Below are 17,123 nucleotides of genomic sequence, written 5' to 3'. Positions count from 1 at the left end.
CAAGTCACTCGTTAATCCTACTATGAGGAGTCAACGTTGCGAGTTTTCGAGAGAAAGGTTCTTCGGAAGATTTATGGTCCTTTGCGCGTTGCCCACGGCGAATATCGCTTCGGTGGAACGATGAGCCGTATGAGATATAAGACGACATTGACATAGTTCAGTGAATTAAGAGACAGCCGCTGAGGTGGCTAGGTCATGTCGTGCGTATGGACAAAAACACTACAGCTCTGAAAGTATTCGACGCAGTACCAGCCGGAGGAAGCAGTGAAAGAGTTAGACCTTCACTCCGTTGGAAAGACCAGATGGAGAAGGACCTGGCGAAAAGGAAGAACGACTGGCGCGCTGTTGTAAACTCGACTATAACCGCGTAAGCGCTGTCTAAGCCAGTAAAGAAGAAGAAGAAGGCATAGGAGCATGGAGCCATGTGTAGAAGTTCACGCAAGTGAGGAAAGTTTTCTGATTTCCATTTACTTGGGTGTGACCAGAATCGATTATTTTACATATGTCTCAAGCAGCTCACGACTTCCGGTCTTTGACCAAGTATCTTCTGGGTAGCCAGAAAGCATTCGTTTGAAGGCGAACTAAAGTGAGAAGGCGAAACATCTCCTCGACAGGTAAAAACAATACGAAGGAAAAAAAGAAGTCTTGCCTTCGACAATAATCTACGCAAAATTTCGTTAAGAATCTTTTCAAATAAAAAAAATTTCCATACAGGGACTTAATTGTTAGAGTGGAAAACATAACGTAAAATTTGGTTCTTGGATTTTTTGTCCGGTTAAGAGAGGGGTCCGCTTTTTGTAGGTGTCCGCAACTAGAGTTTTTACTGTATATACTTCAAAAAGTTTCCGGCGTCTTCTCATGGTTTAATTATTATTATAGAAAATGTATGTATCAACTCATATCAGAATCAATTTTTTATAATCTCAACATAAGCCGATGAATCGGGATGAAGCCATAACAATATATATTTCCGCAAAATCAAACGAACAAAGATTTCCAAATTTGTGTATTAAAAAGGCGGAAAAAATTAAAAAAAAATTTTAAAAAATCAAAAATCAATTTTATTGCATATTCATGCAGCCGAAATTTGCTACCGTTATTACTTTACAGCAGCCGAGCCATTCGAATTAGATTACCAAATGCATTAAATATGATTATCTTACACACACACGGCACACACTCACACTGCTAACCGAAAAACAAAATTGGCAGAAAACCTATTTCTGAGCGACCAAAGCGAAAGGAAATGAGGCAAACTAAAGTAATTGTCAGTAGAGCAGAGGAGCGTTTAAGCTGGAGTTGCGAAGAAATGACGATATGCATACGAAATGCTACCAAGTCGTCGATAGCAGGCGCTGTGGGTGAGCGCGCAGACGAGCCAAGTCGCGGGAGTTATTTGTTTTGCACAGCTGCCGCCACAGCCGATACATTGACATCGGCGCTGCGGTTGCGCAAACGCACAGCATCAACATCAGCAACGTAAAAAATGGCGTACAACGTCGCGAACAGCAATAGCAACGAGATTGTGTATCACAACACATCACTGGCTGCCCGAAGCCGCTTGCAATTGCTGGCGGCGCATTGAGCCCTTTTTACTGGCGGCTGTTGCACTACACACGGCGAAGGCAGCAGCTGCTGTACGCCATACGTCGACGACGGTAACAAACTTTTGTTTACAGCTGATGCGTCTTTTTTTGACGACGCCGCTGCCAGACGCAAACACACACACATATACACCGGGCGCACATGAGCCAGCATATTGGCCGCGTTGTCGGTGGTGCATTAAATTAGTTTCGTGAGTATTCAAAGCAGGCCAAAAAAGCGCCGCGTAACCCAAGCAAAAAGCTGAAATCAAATTTACTGTGGAACATCAAAAAATGGGCGAATCGAAGGCATTGTGGGGCGCAGTGGGTGTTGCATTATGCTGGATCGGGCAACTTTTCAACGCATGCACACAATGTTGTTAATACTGTTACGCCGTTTTTCAATGTTTTTTTTTTGGTCGTGGTTCGTCTCATGTTGGACAGTTTGTTTGTTTGCATTTCGTTACGGTTCGCACTCGGCTTGTCTTTCATTTCGGCGTGTCAAATGGCAGAAGCAGATAAATAAAAGCAATTGTGTTAATTTGTGTGGAGCTCATTAAATGGTATTTTGCTTGAATATCCACTTACAAAACATGAAAATGTTTTGACTTTTGTTTGTCTGCTTCATACTCGTTAGGGCTGGAGCGCACAGCTATGAACTCTATTGTTTTCGTACAGACTGTAACAGAAATTATGCAAATATCCTGAAAGCGAAAAGAATATGGCATGTCTTCAAATATTTGACCAAAATTTCGCTATAGCCCATGTTTTTCATCCATTTGTTGCAACCATAAATTACCAACTCAAGTGCTCGCTGCTAAATATATAATTTGAATCAATTTGCCAACGAGCTCATAATGCATTATTTACCTGCAGTTTGGAGTGATGGAGCGCGGTTTGTCAGCGTATACGCCTCTGACGGTTCGAGTTTAGCAAAGATAAGTCCCTTCTCTTGCTCTGAATTCACAGTCCACGCTTGACAGACAAATCAGCGGGTAGCTGAATGGTTGTTCTCCAATGAAGCAGCTGAATATAGAGCAGCAGAAGCTATTTGTGCTGATGTTGAAATCTGATTTGGCTAAAATATTGGCAATTTCTGATTGAGTCTCACACACTGCAATTACCTTAAGTATTCCATTCCTAAGCTGAAGTTTCAAGAAATCGCTTCTTAAGTGATAACTTCTTAGACACAAACGGTTTCCAGAAGCAATAAGATGAATATAATTTAATGCTTCTTCTTATTTATTGACGTAGGCACCTTATACGCGCTTATAGCCGAGTTTATAATAGCACGCCAGTCGTTCTTCCTTTTCACTGCTTGGCGTGAATCAGATAACCCAAGTGCAGCCAGATGATTTTCCACCTGGTCTCTCCAACGGAGTGGTAATCGCCCTCTTCATCTACTTCCACCGGCGGGTACTGCGTCGAACAATTTCAGAACCGAAGTGTTTTCATCCATTCGGATGACATGACCCAGCCAGCGTAGCCGCTGTCTCTTAATTCGCTGAACTATATCAATGTCGTCGTATAACTCGCACAGCTCATCGTTCCATCGACTATATCACTCGCCGTTGCCAATGCGTAAAAAACCATAAATCTTCCGCAGAGCTTTTCTCTCGAAAACTTTTAACGTCGACTCATCAGATGTTGTCATCGTCCATGCCTCTGCACCATATATCAGAAGTAGCACCTGTTGGCAAGAAGAATTCTGCGGTGGATTTTAAGACTAACGTTGTTGTTGATGCTAATGCCAATGTTCCAAGATAAACGAAATTATCTTCACCTTCGATGTTATGACTGTCAGCAGTGACGTGGGAGCCAAGCCGCGAGTGCAACGATTGCTTGTTTGGTGACAGGAGATAATTCGTCTTGTCCTCGTTCACTGCCAGATTAGTTTCGGTTTCTTATCCATTCTGGAAAAAGCAAGACTAATGGCACGGTTGTTATGGTCAATAATAATCTCACCTTGTCTGAAAGCGCGTTTGGTATCGAGCGGCTCGGAGAGTTCCTCCCGATCCTGACGGAGCTGTTGGTATTGCTCATCGTCAGTTTATACAGCCGTATTAGTTTTGCGGGGATACCAAATTCAGACATAGTGGCATTAAAGGAGCTCCTTTTCTTGTTGTCAAAAGCAGCTTTAAAATCGACGATGAGGTGGTGAGAGTCATCCCCTTTTCACGGGTCTTTTTCAAGATATAACGCTTGGTGAATATATGGTCGGTCGCTCGCTTATTACAAGGTAGTTGACGCAGATTGTGGTGTCTCCATTTTTGTGGTTCGGACAGAAAACACTTAAATTTCTATCGTCAGGCATGCGCTCATGTGAAGCTGTTTTATTCTTTTCATTGGTTTTCTTACCTGGCGGGTCTAAAACCCTGCACACAATCCTGGGGAGGAATGTTTCGACTTCTGACTTTCGCTCGCCTTCAAACGGATGTTTTTAGCTACCCAGGGATTACTTGATCTAAGAGTGGATGTCGTGAGCTGCTTGAGCCATATGTAAAAGAAAAGTAATTGTTTCTGGCAATTCCCAAGTGAATGGCGCTGAGATAACTTTCCTCACTCCCGTGAACTTCTACATATGGCTCCATCCTCCACAGAGACTGCTACATAGCATTTTTAAACCTTTTGAAGAGCAAAATCGCTCGAAAATGATTTCATACAAGAGAACCCTGTAGCTGGCTCATATAAACTCCAGCTCTTTTTGTAGCAAGTTGGGCCGTGTCAGCAATAGCACGTTCTTGATGGCCACGTTACAAACTCACGACGCGAGATAATGCGCTCACAAAATGTTTCCTTCAATAAATTGATTGCTTTGTTGACTGTATTGACTGGCGGTTGATGGAACCAAAGGTCATCTAGATCAATGTCCTCTAGTTCAGGCTTGAAAAGATTTTGTCTCTATAGCGTTCTCCATTGACTATAACATTATGACCGCCTTCGTGTTTGAAGACTTATGTACCACTGCTTCCCTCCGCTTATACCGCAGCCCAAACTGTGACTTTTTGAAGATGTAACGGCTTCTCAAAAATGGCTTGTGGATTGTCATCACTCCAAATGCGAATGAGCAACAAAATATACGTAGAAAAAAAAATAAAATAAAATAAAAAAATAAAGTAAATAAATATAAATAAACTAAACATTGGATAACCATTGGTGAAAAAATACAAAAAAATGTCAACAACACGATCAGGCAAATTTTCATTTCTTCAAAGAAAAAACTCAAAGACACTTCAGAGCAAAGTGCATCAGAGCATTGCCGCACTGGTGCGCCATGTCACGAACTATCGCGCTAAAAGGCATATATGAAAGTAAAAATTTTCCAAAAGCAAAAGACAAAGAGAAATTCAAAGTTTTTTCTATTTTAAACTTCAGGCTTAGCACGCTTGGGCGAGATTTGTTTGGGGTGCGGAGTTAGCTCTGACTGCAGTTGACGAAGTCAGCTACTTCATGCTCAAAGCGGCCTATGCCCCAGCAGCAAAGATGGCTTGGTCGCAAGGGGGCGTGTAGGGTCAATATTATTAACAACTTTGTTGCAGTATGCGTGACTGCATTGCGTCAACTTAATTGTAATGTAGAATATGATTGTAAAAGTCAAAGCTTGTTCTCTGCTTGTTATTGCTAAACAAATACCGATTATAGTTATAGTCACTTAAGACATCAAGTTTTTATAAAAAGTTGCTGAATCGTGCTAAATTCATTACAATTATTGTTGTTACCAAGTTTTCCCTTTTTTTTTGGAAAAAAACAACGAAAAACTTTTTAAACTTTTTATCACCAGTAAAGTCGAAAAGAAGAAACGACTGGCGTGCTGTTGTTAACTCGGCTATAATCGCGTAAGTGGTGTCTACGCCAATTAAGAAGAAGAAGAAAGGAATACGTATAGCTTTTTTAGAAGTTTTACAATTTTTATTTTTCTAACAGCAATTTGAAACAATTTATATTCCATATTATATTTCGCATTCTCATTGCAAAATTGCATATGGCAAGTGAATTAGTATAAATTTTTAAGAAATAAATTCAAAGCATGAAAGCATGCAAAAACGCTTGATGATTTAAAAAATGTCAAAATAAAAAAAAAAACTAAGATTTGGACTCATCCATGGTTCTTCTAGCAGTTTTGATTTCCAATTTTATAAAACAGTTTTCATAGCTTAGTTGACCGGTACTTTGAAAACGTTCTTGAAAGGAGGCTGATTGCATTCAGTTGCGTGTTAGTTCAGCGGAAGCTGCTTGCTGTTGAAATTCGTTGAGTATACGACTCTGCGGTATGTCCGTCTCAACGCGACTGCCCACAACATCTGTGGCGGATACTGGCTGCTGCTCCTGATCGAAAAAGATATCGATTATGATGCGGACACCTGCAACAAAACGGTGAGGAAAAATTATAATGACGAATAATGATTATCATTTCAAGCCGATTTTGAAGTCAAAAGATTAGAAAGGGCTACAAACCAAACTTTGTTTGTTAAACCATTATACAGTTATCTGCGCTATCTTTCAATGTCACTAGAAACGTTAGCTGGCCTCCTTTATCTAGCCTCTTATGTTGTGTTTTTGTTTTTGTTCTACGAAAATTAGTACCAAAGAAGTGGTACCACGAATTGTATGTGCTCTACGGCGACATGGATATCTTAGTTAAGCGTATAAAAATTCAATGAACATGCAGTTTAGACTATGTCTCGCTTCTAAAATGATCCCAGAAAAGACTCATTTGATTCGAGACCCAACATGTGTGGACAACGAACGCAAGGACCACCATATATCCTACGGAAGAACCAAATTCACCTATCTGCAAGAATAGAGGCAAAGTTTTGTGTTCTCGGCGCTAAAGGAGAAAAATCAAATACGAAGTTTTTGTAGAAAGTACAAAACAAAGGCCAAGGAGTTAAACTGTTAACTTCAAGGCATTTACTAGGTGTGGTTGACATATTTCAAACCGAATTAACTTAAAAGTAAAAGAGCTGATTGTTGAAGAAACTATATACAGCCAAATTGAAAGTTTAGCTCATTAGAAAGTCATGATATACTTCATTTTCAGAACTTCGTCATCAGACTCGTCTAGAAGACTGTTCATAGCGTAAACTTTATAAACTTCAAAGCCGATGAGTTCGAAAGAAAGTCCGTTTTACGTTTAAGTACTGCATCTCTGGACTTTGCGCGAACATAGCAGGTGCTGGTCCAGAACTAGCTACTGTGCGACTACAAGATCCTTCCAGCCTAATGCAGAACACAAGATGGTTGATTGGTTAAAAAGAAAGCGCATAGACATCGGACCGCAGGCGGCCGCACTTGGGCCAACAAAAGGCCCATTGCGCCGCCGGCGGTAACTAATTTAAACATTATCCAGCAAATCTGCAGGCTTGGGAAAACTATTATTTTCCATCTCAGCTGTCTCAATGTCTCTTAAGTTAGAGTATTGGGAGCAGTGGATATGTCTCTTCTCATCCGGCGTTTCCCCATTCTCTGCATATGCCCTGCATTCCGCCGAATCCATTATTCTTTTGGGATCTTTTGCATAAAAATTGAAGCTTTTGGTCTGTCCACTATTAACACCACCCCAATGTAACTTTGTGGTATGCCTTGTGTTGCTTGTGTTCCAAGATCTGAGGTATTTCTCTAGGGTGCAGTGCTTTAAACAACCCTTGAAGGAGCTAAATGACCTGGGGCAGCTAAGGGAAATTGTGTCTCCAGCTGCCTCCGAGCGGACCGGCTCGCTTGCTTTTTCCTTCTATTCCCATATAAGTTATTATCTGTGTTTCCTGTTTAAAGTATTTTAATGGCCTTCCTGCATAACCTAACGCAATGAGACTTTGTATTGGCACTGCGGATGGCCTTCATTGCTGCTTAGCTATCCACTAGAATGTTTACAGACTTGATACTTAGAGCAGAAAATCACTTGGCACCCTCTGTTATGCCCATGTAGTCATTTAGTTTGAAGCTGCATTCTGTGTGTGGATTATTACAGAAAAAGCCCGCTTCTGTTCCTGTTTCACCTTTTGATCCATCAGTGAATAAATAGACTTCGGGGTTGGAATTTTCGATCACAGAACCATGGCCCAATTCGATCTACTGATGGTACAGTCGAAGCAGTTGAAGGCCAACATTTTATCGGCAAAGCTAGCGGACTAGACGGAATTGATATCAGGCGCCTCATCAAATTTGTGGAAAACTCTAAGCGCTTTGCCAATTTTTGAAAGTCTTTTCGGTCAATACTTTAGAGTATTAAGGCATCATAATGGGCTGGTGACCTCACTTTTCCCAGTGGGGTCAAATAGCAAACGACCTGGACCCTCAAAGTCAACTATTCTACTGATTAAATTTAATGCTAAGACGAACTCTAAATTTTCGAATATTTCAGAAATATCTTCTATCACATACATTTTCCTTTTTGAAGTGAAAAGTTCCTTACAAATCATGAAAATCCTGCAAAATGAGATTTAGTGAAACACTCACAAAAGTATCAGCCTCAATATTATCCTGAAAGATACTATCCCAGGATTTTCCATTGGGTTGCTTTCTAATTACGTCCTCAACACAGTTACGATTTCTTACACGCCAACCGTATGCACGAATATGAGCGAACTATGTTTAAACAACTTGGATCTACTCACCTCCGGCAGTCTTTGCAATTGTCGTTTTACTCTGATAAGAAGTCTCCATTGGCTGAAAATTCGCTTCCTCGATGCTCTCAGTTACACCGGCCTATCGTTGCCGTCTGGCATATTCTCCTCTAAACTGCTGGCAGCATCATTAGCATCTCGAGGCGGCGACCTTTTTCATTAAATATTCATGACAATATAACTACTTCAAATTTGCTCAATACCCTGCCACTAACCTAGAGGTGCGCCTAGTGTGATCGGCAACATAGATATTTTCACCATCGCTCAAAGAGACATGACGTTCTCGCACGAAACAAGAGTCATCCATTGCATCTGCTTGCTGCTTCATTGTGCAGCTATTATTGTTTGACTTGCAACTGTGTTTCACTTCGGTGATGTGGTTGTGGTCACTACCACGATTGGTTTGCGTCGATTTACAGCCCTTATCCTCCTCCCTCTTCTGTGTCACATAGTGACGCGAGGGATAACGATGCGAAAGCTTATGGGTGCCGAAATTGTTCACACCGAAATATGTGGACTTCATTGCAGGCAAACTGTATTGCTGCTGCTGCAGACTGCGTCCACCACCTTTGGTGCCCAACTTGGCCACTGTGTCATAGCGTTTAATCATGTCACGCACGCTGACCGGAGAATGCGATTCCGAGTCGGAGGCGGCGGTTAGCAGCACATTAAAGGAGCTCATGGAATTATTGCTCACATTATCGTCATCGTCGACGCTGGCCGAACGCCTCTGCTGCGAATTTCGCTTCGCGTTGCTCGTGAGATCCATGTTTTGTGTGTCGCTCGTCACAAATGTGCAGATTAAAAAACGAATAATATAAAAATGCTAAATTTTTTTCTACTGAATTAATGCTAATTTTTTTTAACTAAATTTTCTAATTTCCAATAAAATCGCTACGACAATATATGTAAATTAATTGTTTATTTTGTTTTTTTTTTTCTAAAATGTCAGTTGTCGGTGTTGTTTCTTTAAAGTTATATTCTTTGAATATCGAAATTTTTTTACTCTATACTTTGAGTTATATTTGCATGATATTGTTCTTAGGGAGTGAAATACATATACATTTTGTTAAAAATTACTATAAATAACTAAAATGGCAGCATTCGGTTACTTAATTTTTTCTTATTCGGGTGCACTGGATTGGAATCTTATTAGGCAAAAGTTCATGGGGAGATCAAACAACCCTTCCGAAGTTAATAACTTTTGGGTCGGCTTTAGTATACCGTCCCAGGATTTCGGGAATAAAATGGGTATGGTGGGATAGATGAGACTCTCCAGATCACGAATATATATGGTTATAGCCGCTGGAAGCTTACAGTTAACTTTTTTTTATTTTTAGTGAGGTTAACAACGTTCACGTCAATGACCCTTTCTGAAGTAAACAACCATTTTGTTTTACCTTTAGGGAGGTCAATAATTTTTGTTGCATTTTTTTACCTTGGGTATAGAAGACTTAGAGGTGAAGTACTTTGGAGAGTTTAATTACTCTTTTGTTCACCTTAAGAGAGGTCGGCAATGGGCCAATAAACTTTTCTGAAGACAATGATCTTTTTTGTTTACCTTTAGCTAGTTTAACAACCCTCTTTTTTCTTATTCTTTAGCTGGGTCAGCAACATTTTTAGAGGTCAATGTACTTTGCAGAGTTTTTTAACTCTCTTGTTCACTTTAACGAGGCCCGCAATGCTTTCAGAGAGTTTATTGACCTTCTCTGAGGACAATAATATTTTTCGATTACCTTAACTAGGTCAACAACCCTTCTGTTTTGTTTAGCTTTAGCTAGGTCAACAACCCTTTAGGAGGTCAATGTACTTTGCTGAGCTTATTTACTCTGTTTTTCACCTTTATCAATGCTTTCAGAGGGTCAATAAAGTTTTCTGAGCACAATGATATTTTTGTTTATCTTTAGCTAAGTCAAACTTCAAGGCTCTTTTAACCCTTTTGTTTACATTTAGCAAGCACAGGAACCTTTCTTGAGGTCTTTGAAGCCTTTATTTACTTTAGCGAAGACAACCATCTTCTTAGAGATTGACGAACTTTACAGAGGTCAATGACTATTTTGTTTACCTTTGCGAAGACAACAACACTTAGTGAGTGTGAGCTTTTGAAGAAAATCAGGTACTGGAATTGAGAAAAAAAAATATTTCCAAGGAAAAAGTTAGAAGAAGGTTTTAATTTGTTTGAAAACAAAATCAAGAAACTCTATTAAAGCGCTGTTAAGAGAAATGACATAAAAATATGTTGTTTCAACATTTTAATGCAATAATCGCATGAGAGAGCAATATATAGTTTTCGCATTCTTCCTGATTGAGATAGACATAGCTGAGGACATAATCCCAGCTCTAAATATATAAAGGCTTTATAAACATAAAGCCAAATCCGGAACAGACAAAATCATTTCGAAAGTATAAGTGACCAAGACAAGCAAGAGGATCTCAGGATGTGCTTAGTAACCACTTTGGCTGCTCTAACTGTAAGTTCCAAGCCAAAAACATTGTATTTTCAACATCTGCATTTGACCATGACATTAAAAAACAAATTTCAATTTAAGTATCAATATCTCAAGCCAAAGGCGAACATTACACCCCAACCATAAACACCGCAACAAGACACACTCTCAAGTAGTAAGCAAATACTTAACAAGCGATACGAGTGTGCATTGCAAATTCAAATTAAATCTGCTTTTCAATTTGCTACCAATATATGTATAGTATGTATGTTGGTATACTACATAACACATATGTAGACTATAAATACTCGTAGGCCACAGTCTTGTCGATCGAAGGTGATACTTTGGCCCGTAGAGCACCCAAATGAGTTTCTGAATATGAGTACGAGCATGTAAGTACCTTGCCGTTGAAACAACAAACCACCAAAATCAAATTAATAACAATAATGCCAACAATTTTTTACCACACATTATTTTGCGTGCAACTGAAATCGCGGCTCGTCAACGGGATGACTTGCAGTTTATGTGATTTTGTAGAAAAATACAAGAACTCGCTCGTGTATTGCTTTGACGAGCAGATGATGTACAGCCACCAAAGACTAAACGCCAAACGCAATAAACTTATGGACCATGCCCACAAGCCAGATAGCTTCTTAGAACTACTAAGAACTATTCATTTCATTCTATTTCAAATTACTTCTGGAATGAGCTTATGGCTGAATATAGTTTTTGTATGCGTTCGTTTCACCTCGAAATAGTCAGCTAATTGCAATTGCAGCAATACCATCGCTTGTTTTCCAAGCGAGTTAACCGTCAGCCATACAAGTTGCGCGTTCGTTTCGGTCACACTGGGTATGTGAAGTGCTAAAGCTGCACGGCTGTTATGCATGGTGTCTTGTGTCACTGCAGTGTGATGGTGCAATTTTCGGAAGACAGCCACTTTGGACTGTAGCTTGTTAGCTACTCACGTGAACAATCACACCCCGATATTGTTACCACTGTTTGGTTTTGTTGTTATGTAGCTCTTAAATGCATTATCAACGAATTACAATTATAATTACATTTCACAAACTCCCAAATACTTAAGTGATATTCAGTGTGAGTGTTTCCATTTCAGCTTGACATTCAATATGCGCGCAGAGTCACAGGTCTGATACTAACGATTAGACCAACTCTAAGTGTTAAGTTGATCGCCCTGTGTCTATTGCTTAGTTTGTGGTTGGAGAATGCATGACATAAGTGAATAAAATGAAGAATTTGTACTTCGAAAGCTGGCAAGTGGCCTTGAACAGCTGCTGTGCTAACAAGGTTTAAATATGTAATCAACCTCCCAAGGGAAAAACTCGGGCTACTTATCGCCTTCTACACTGGCGATTGTAAGCTCAAGACTCTTATGTATACAGAGTTTTTGAAAAGTAATACGACTGAGTCGATTTAAAAAAATTTATTGAACCAATCGTTACAAATCTTTAAAAACTTTCAACATAGGCCCCTTCTGCGTAATTGCAGCGCTGCCAGCTCGATTTCAAAGCATTGGAGGGGTCACGGAAGGCATTCTCCGGAATAGCCTTGAGAGCCATGGTGCATGCTGCTTGTACCCCCTCTGTCGTCTCAAAATGCTTGCCTTTCATCGGCCTTTTCAAGCAAGGAAACAAAAATAAGTCCGGGGGTGCCACATCTGGGCTGTAGGCGAAGCGTTGAGATGCCGGCCTAACCCACCTAAGCAAGGTAGCTGTTCACAAGAAAGACGGTGTGAGCCGGGGAGTTGTCGTGATGCAACTTCCAATCGGCTGCGATGTCTTGTCGGACCCGATTGACCCTTCTTTTGAGTCTCTTGATGAACTAAAACTTGTGGCTTTGACGGTTTGTCCAGGAGGAACAAATTCATGGCGGACGATGTCTTTGATGTCAAAAAATACTATGATCATCGTTTTCACTTTGGATTTACTCATTCACAAGTGACTTCTTCTCGGCCCTCCAAAAAGGTCTGGTGCCACCGAAACACACCACTACTTGCTAAATCAACATCTGGGTAAGCCTGCTTGGTCATATCAAACGTCTATGTCGCAGACTTACCGAGTTTCACACAGAATTTAATGGCGTACCTCTGCTCTACGAACGTTGCATTTTCGGTTTGCACCACTCACAGAAACATGTCGCGCGAAAATGCTTGTTCAGACTCGCCAGGTGCTCGGAGACAACTGACCAGCTCGTTCGTTAGCCAGGAACGCCTTCTACCGAATCCAGTCGGTCTGCGCACGCTCCGAAGTATAGTCGCGGCGAAAGAAAATCAGTTCTATTACTTTCCGGACAAATCCTGTATAACATGGGCCTCGCTTCTTTTGCAAATTGCCGGTTCTGTGACTTGGAGCCTAAAACTCCAAAGTACCTTCTAATTGTCTGCATAGCAGTCTGTAGGCGAGGAGAACTCGCAGAATATTTGGAAGTCCTTCAAACAACAATTTCAAGACGTTTAAAAATAGGTACCTTCAAAATTATTTAAATTGGGTGTCATATGTACTGAAGCCAAGAAACGTTGAAAGATTGAAGAACGATTTTGCATGTCAGAAATGCCGCTTGAATGCTACAAAAATAAGTTGCTTTTTCAGCGGTTTATGACTGATGATGAAAAATGGATCCATTAAGTAACCCTAAATGCAGAAGGTCATATGTGAAAGCCGAATATCCCTAAAACCAAGGTAATGCTTTGTATCTGATGAGATCAGTAGGGCGTGATGTACTATGAGCTTCTAAAACTGGCTGAAGCCATTAAAAGGGAGCTCTACCGACAACAACGCTCAAATTAGAGCGATCAAAGGCTAAAAAACGCCCAATATACGCGACTAGACATGAGGCAATAATTTTCCAACAACACAACACTCGGTCTCATGTTTCAAGAGCTGTTTAAAATTATTTTGAAAATAACAGCTGGGAAGTTTTGTCTCACTCATTGAAATACGTTTCTCATCAAACTAGGGTAAAAAAATGGCTGGATTCATTCTTGGCGGGCAAGCCGACGTAGTTCTTTTGAGATGGAATAAACGAATTGCCAGGAAGATGCAAAAATGTTTTAGTTTCAGTTAGGCAATACTAGAATAATACTATTGTATATATGTTTTTCTTAAATAATCTCTTAAATCTTGAAAATAAAAATTTTACTATTTAAATTTCTGCAATGTGGATGTTAGGTTGTCAAGCTTGTTCTTTGTTAGTACGACTTCTAATTTTTTTTTTTTTTGATGCAACAGCAATGCGCTGCCATAACCAAATGACTTTGATCATGAAAATAATGGTCACAGCACACGATCACACCACAAGTGTTATGCGTTTTATTGTGGGTATTGCAATTTGGGGTCACTTGCATTTAAGGCGGCAAGTTGCCGTCATTAAGTCCATCAACAAATGCATAGAGCGGACACACAAAGTCTTTACATACATACAAACACTCACAGGAGCTTATGGATTACTTATAGATAAACTGTGTGCAGATGTTATGTAAAAACAAGTACCATATGCGACTGTGAACAATTGAGGAGGCTTGAAGATGCGAAACTAATCAAATCACTCGCAGACACTCGATCGAGCAGATATTTGTTAAGCTGAGCTGAGCGCAACAGCGTTCGCTCGTTCACATTGGAAAGACAAAGACGGAAGGCAAACCGCATTGCAATTGAATGGACGTGCCATCACTGCCGCCTGGGGAGCAGCAGCAGCAGCAACAAGCGGAGCAGCAGCGGCGGCAGCAATGCCAGCGACAACCAAACGCCCATTGCTATATTGTGCCAGCGTTCTTTGTATTGACGTTACGTGCTTAGGTGCGCCATGTGGCGGTGGAACGTCGCAAACGCTGAACCGCAGACGGTATCGCAATGAAGGTCGATTTTCATGTGACTTGCTGTTGCATCGGTGCGCCGCTCTTGATGTTTTCATGCAATATTACATATGTACAAATGTATTACAAATTCTGTGTGTCACGGGGTTTTTTTCTTATAATGACAATTGCGCTACCATTGCACTTGATGGCGCTCGTGGGTAAATGGATCAGGTTTAGCAGCCTGTGGATCTGTATACATAAGTATATATAATATTTACACATATAGTAAGGCGCAGTTAAGATTACTTAGATGGTATTGAATGACTTTGGACACTTTTAATTGCAACCGCATATTTGCTAGCTGTATATAAAACCACTTACGTATGTTTAATATAAACTTAAGATTACACTGAGAAATAAGTTTTGCAGGTTCACTTAGATCTAAGTATTATTTAACTAAGATAGGAAAAAGCGTTAATTTCAGTTGCACAAAAGATATAATAACCTACATAAATACAAAAAAATTTCTTACAAGAACTTAATTTTGATCGATCAGTTGAAGTTGGAGGCTATATGCTATAGTTAACAGATCTGGCGATTTTCCTCGGAGGTTATAGCATGCCTTGAAGAATAACCTATGGCAAATTTGGTGAAAATATCTCGACAGCTGCGGTGTACTACTATGAGCAAAATATAGTAAGACTTTGTTCATAATTTTAAAATTCTTAATCTATTCTTCAAAATCTATGGTTTTGCCAACTCTTGAAACACTTGTTAAAGTTAATTTCCGGAATAGTATCTAGTATCTATAGCGATTCACGTTTAATGTCTTCAATTGACTCAAAACGGTTCCCTCGGAGCGGTTGTTTGAGTTTGCTGAATAACCAGAAGTCACACGGAGCTATATCAGGCGAATACGGTGATTGCGGCAAGATTTTGGATGAAAATTTGACGAAAAACTCACGAAGAATCAATGCAGTAAGCGACGGTGCATTCTCGTGGAGCAAGATCCAAGAGTTGTCGGCCCTTAATTCCGGTATTTTTTTACGAATAGAGTTCGGAGTACACCACAACTCGATAATCGAAGAAAACTGTCAACATAACCTTGATTTTTGACCTGTTTTGATGTGGCTTTTTCGAGTTCGGCTCACCTTTGCCACGATATTCGGAAGATTGATGATCTGTATCCGGGTCGTAAGCATATACCCAGTTAGTTCTGCTTTCTCCAGACTAGATAAGAAATATCTCCTGTCATCAAAACAACAGTCGTCGCACTCGCGACTTGGCTCTCACGTCACTGTTGGCAGTCATAACATCGAAGTCCTAGATAATTTCGTCTATATTGTAATCAGTATTAACAACAACACTGTAAGCCTCGAAATCCAACGCAGAATAACTCTTGCCCGCAGGTGCTACTTCGGACTGAGTTAGCATTTGAGAAGTAAAGTCCTCTTTCGACGAACAAAGACCAAACTCTATAAGTCACTCATTATTCCCGTCCTACTATATGGTGCAGAGGTATGGACGATGACAACAACTGATGAGTCGACGTTGCGAAATTTCAAGAGAAAAGTTCTGCGAAAGATTTATGGTCCTTTGCGCGTTGGCCACGGCGAATATCACATTCGATGGAACGATGAGCTGTATGAGATATACGACGACATTGACATAGTTCAGCGAATTAAAAGACAGCTGTGAGACACGGCTGCGGTGGCTAAGTCGTGCAGTCCGTATGGATAAAAATTCTCCAGTTATGGAAGTTTTCGACGCAGTAGCCACCTGGGGAAGCAGAGGATGAGGAGAGATCATCGTCAACGCGTTCTCGACCCTCTTTGAATAATTTGTATCATTCAAAAATACTAGCTCGCGACAAGTTAATATCACCGAAGGCCGTTTCGGCACCACTCCATTTTAAAGTTTCGACAAAACTTCGGGCTTGATATAGCCACACCATGTGCTATTGGAGCATGAGATTAAATTTTAACCAAACCGACTTAAAAGAACAAATTGTTGCTCCTACAAAAGCTGGATATAAAACTTTTTAATTATAAAAAAATTCTCACAGTGTGTTAAGCGCCACTTCCTCTTACCAGCTACGTTTACCTACCGCAAGTCGAAATTTTGACACAGTTTAAATGACATTAAATGTAAATTAAGAATAATGAGATACCACTGATAATGCCCGCAAAAACGTTGAAGGTCACACAGTAAGCAAAGACGATTCTTAATGTTTGTTGTATTCAGAACTAATCTTAAGTACTGATCTGCAAATGTCATAAAAGCGAATGGGTGCAGATTCAACAGGTTAAGCGACATCGTTGACGTGATTGTAGCGGTAATGCAAAGCCAGGCTTATGTTATAAATATGTCACATGCCCGAGAACAAATGTCCATTGTCAATATGCATCAAACAATGGGAGTTCCGCAATGAATCATTTGGGATTGTAAAAGTGAATTGAGCAGTGAAGTGTATTGAGCAAGTGGGTAGCACCAATAATACCATCTGATCAAATCTGACCAGGACGGATAAGATGTGCACGCAAACAGAACAGACAAATATTTTTTTCCTTGTTTAGTGCAATGGAAAATCGGAGACAATTCTTCTCGGTTTCGGAATTCTCAGCAGGATCCGATGCTCTGAAAAAGTGTTTTGCTT

At 40.3% G+C, this 17,123-nt stretch overlaps 1 protein-coding gene across 1 annotated transcript; it reads right to left on the bottom strand.

The window, feature by feature from the left end:
* Positions 1–5,684: 5,684 nt before the first annotated feature.
* On the bottom strand, positions 5,685–9,047 carry LOC126767847 (uncharacterized). Its single transcript, XM_050485523.1, is given in 4 exon segments — positions 5,685–5,944; positions 8,198–8,284; positions 8,287–8,357; positions 8,422–9,047. Coding segments are annotated over 4 exon segments (870 nt in total). The 5' UTR covers positions 8,976–9,047; the 3' UTR covers positions 5,685–5,786.
* Positions 9,048–17,123: the final 8,076 nt, after the last annotated feature.

This window comes from Bactrocera neohumeralis, chromosome 2, assembly GCF_024586455.1.
Source record: "Bactrocera neohumeralis isolate Rockhampton chromosome 2, APGP_CSIRO_Bneo_wtdbg2-racon-allhic-juicebox.fasta_v2, whole genome shotgun sequence".
In the NCBI taxonomy this organism is placed as follows: domain Eukaryota; kingdom Metazoa; phylum Arthropoda; class Insecta; order Diptera; family Tephritidae; genus Bactrocera; species Bactrocera neohumeralis.
This window is presented reverse-complemented; position numbering and strand designations above follow the sequence as displayed.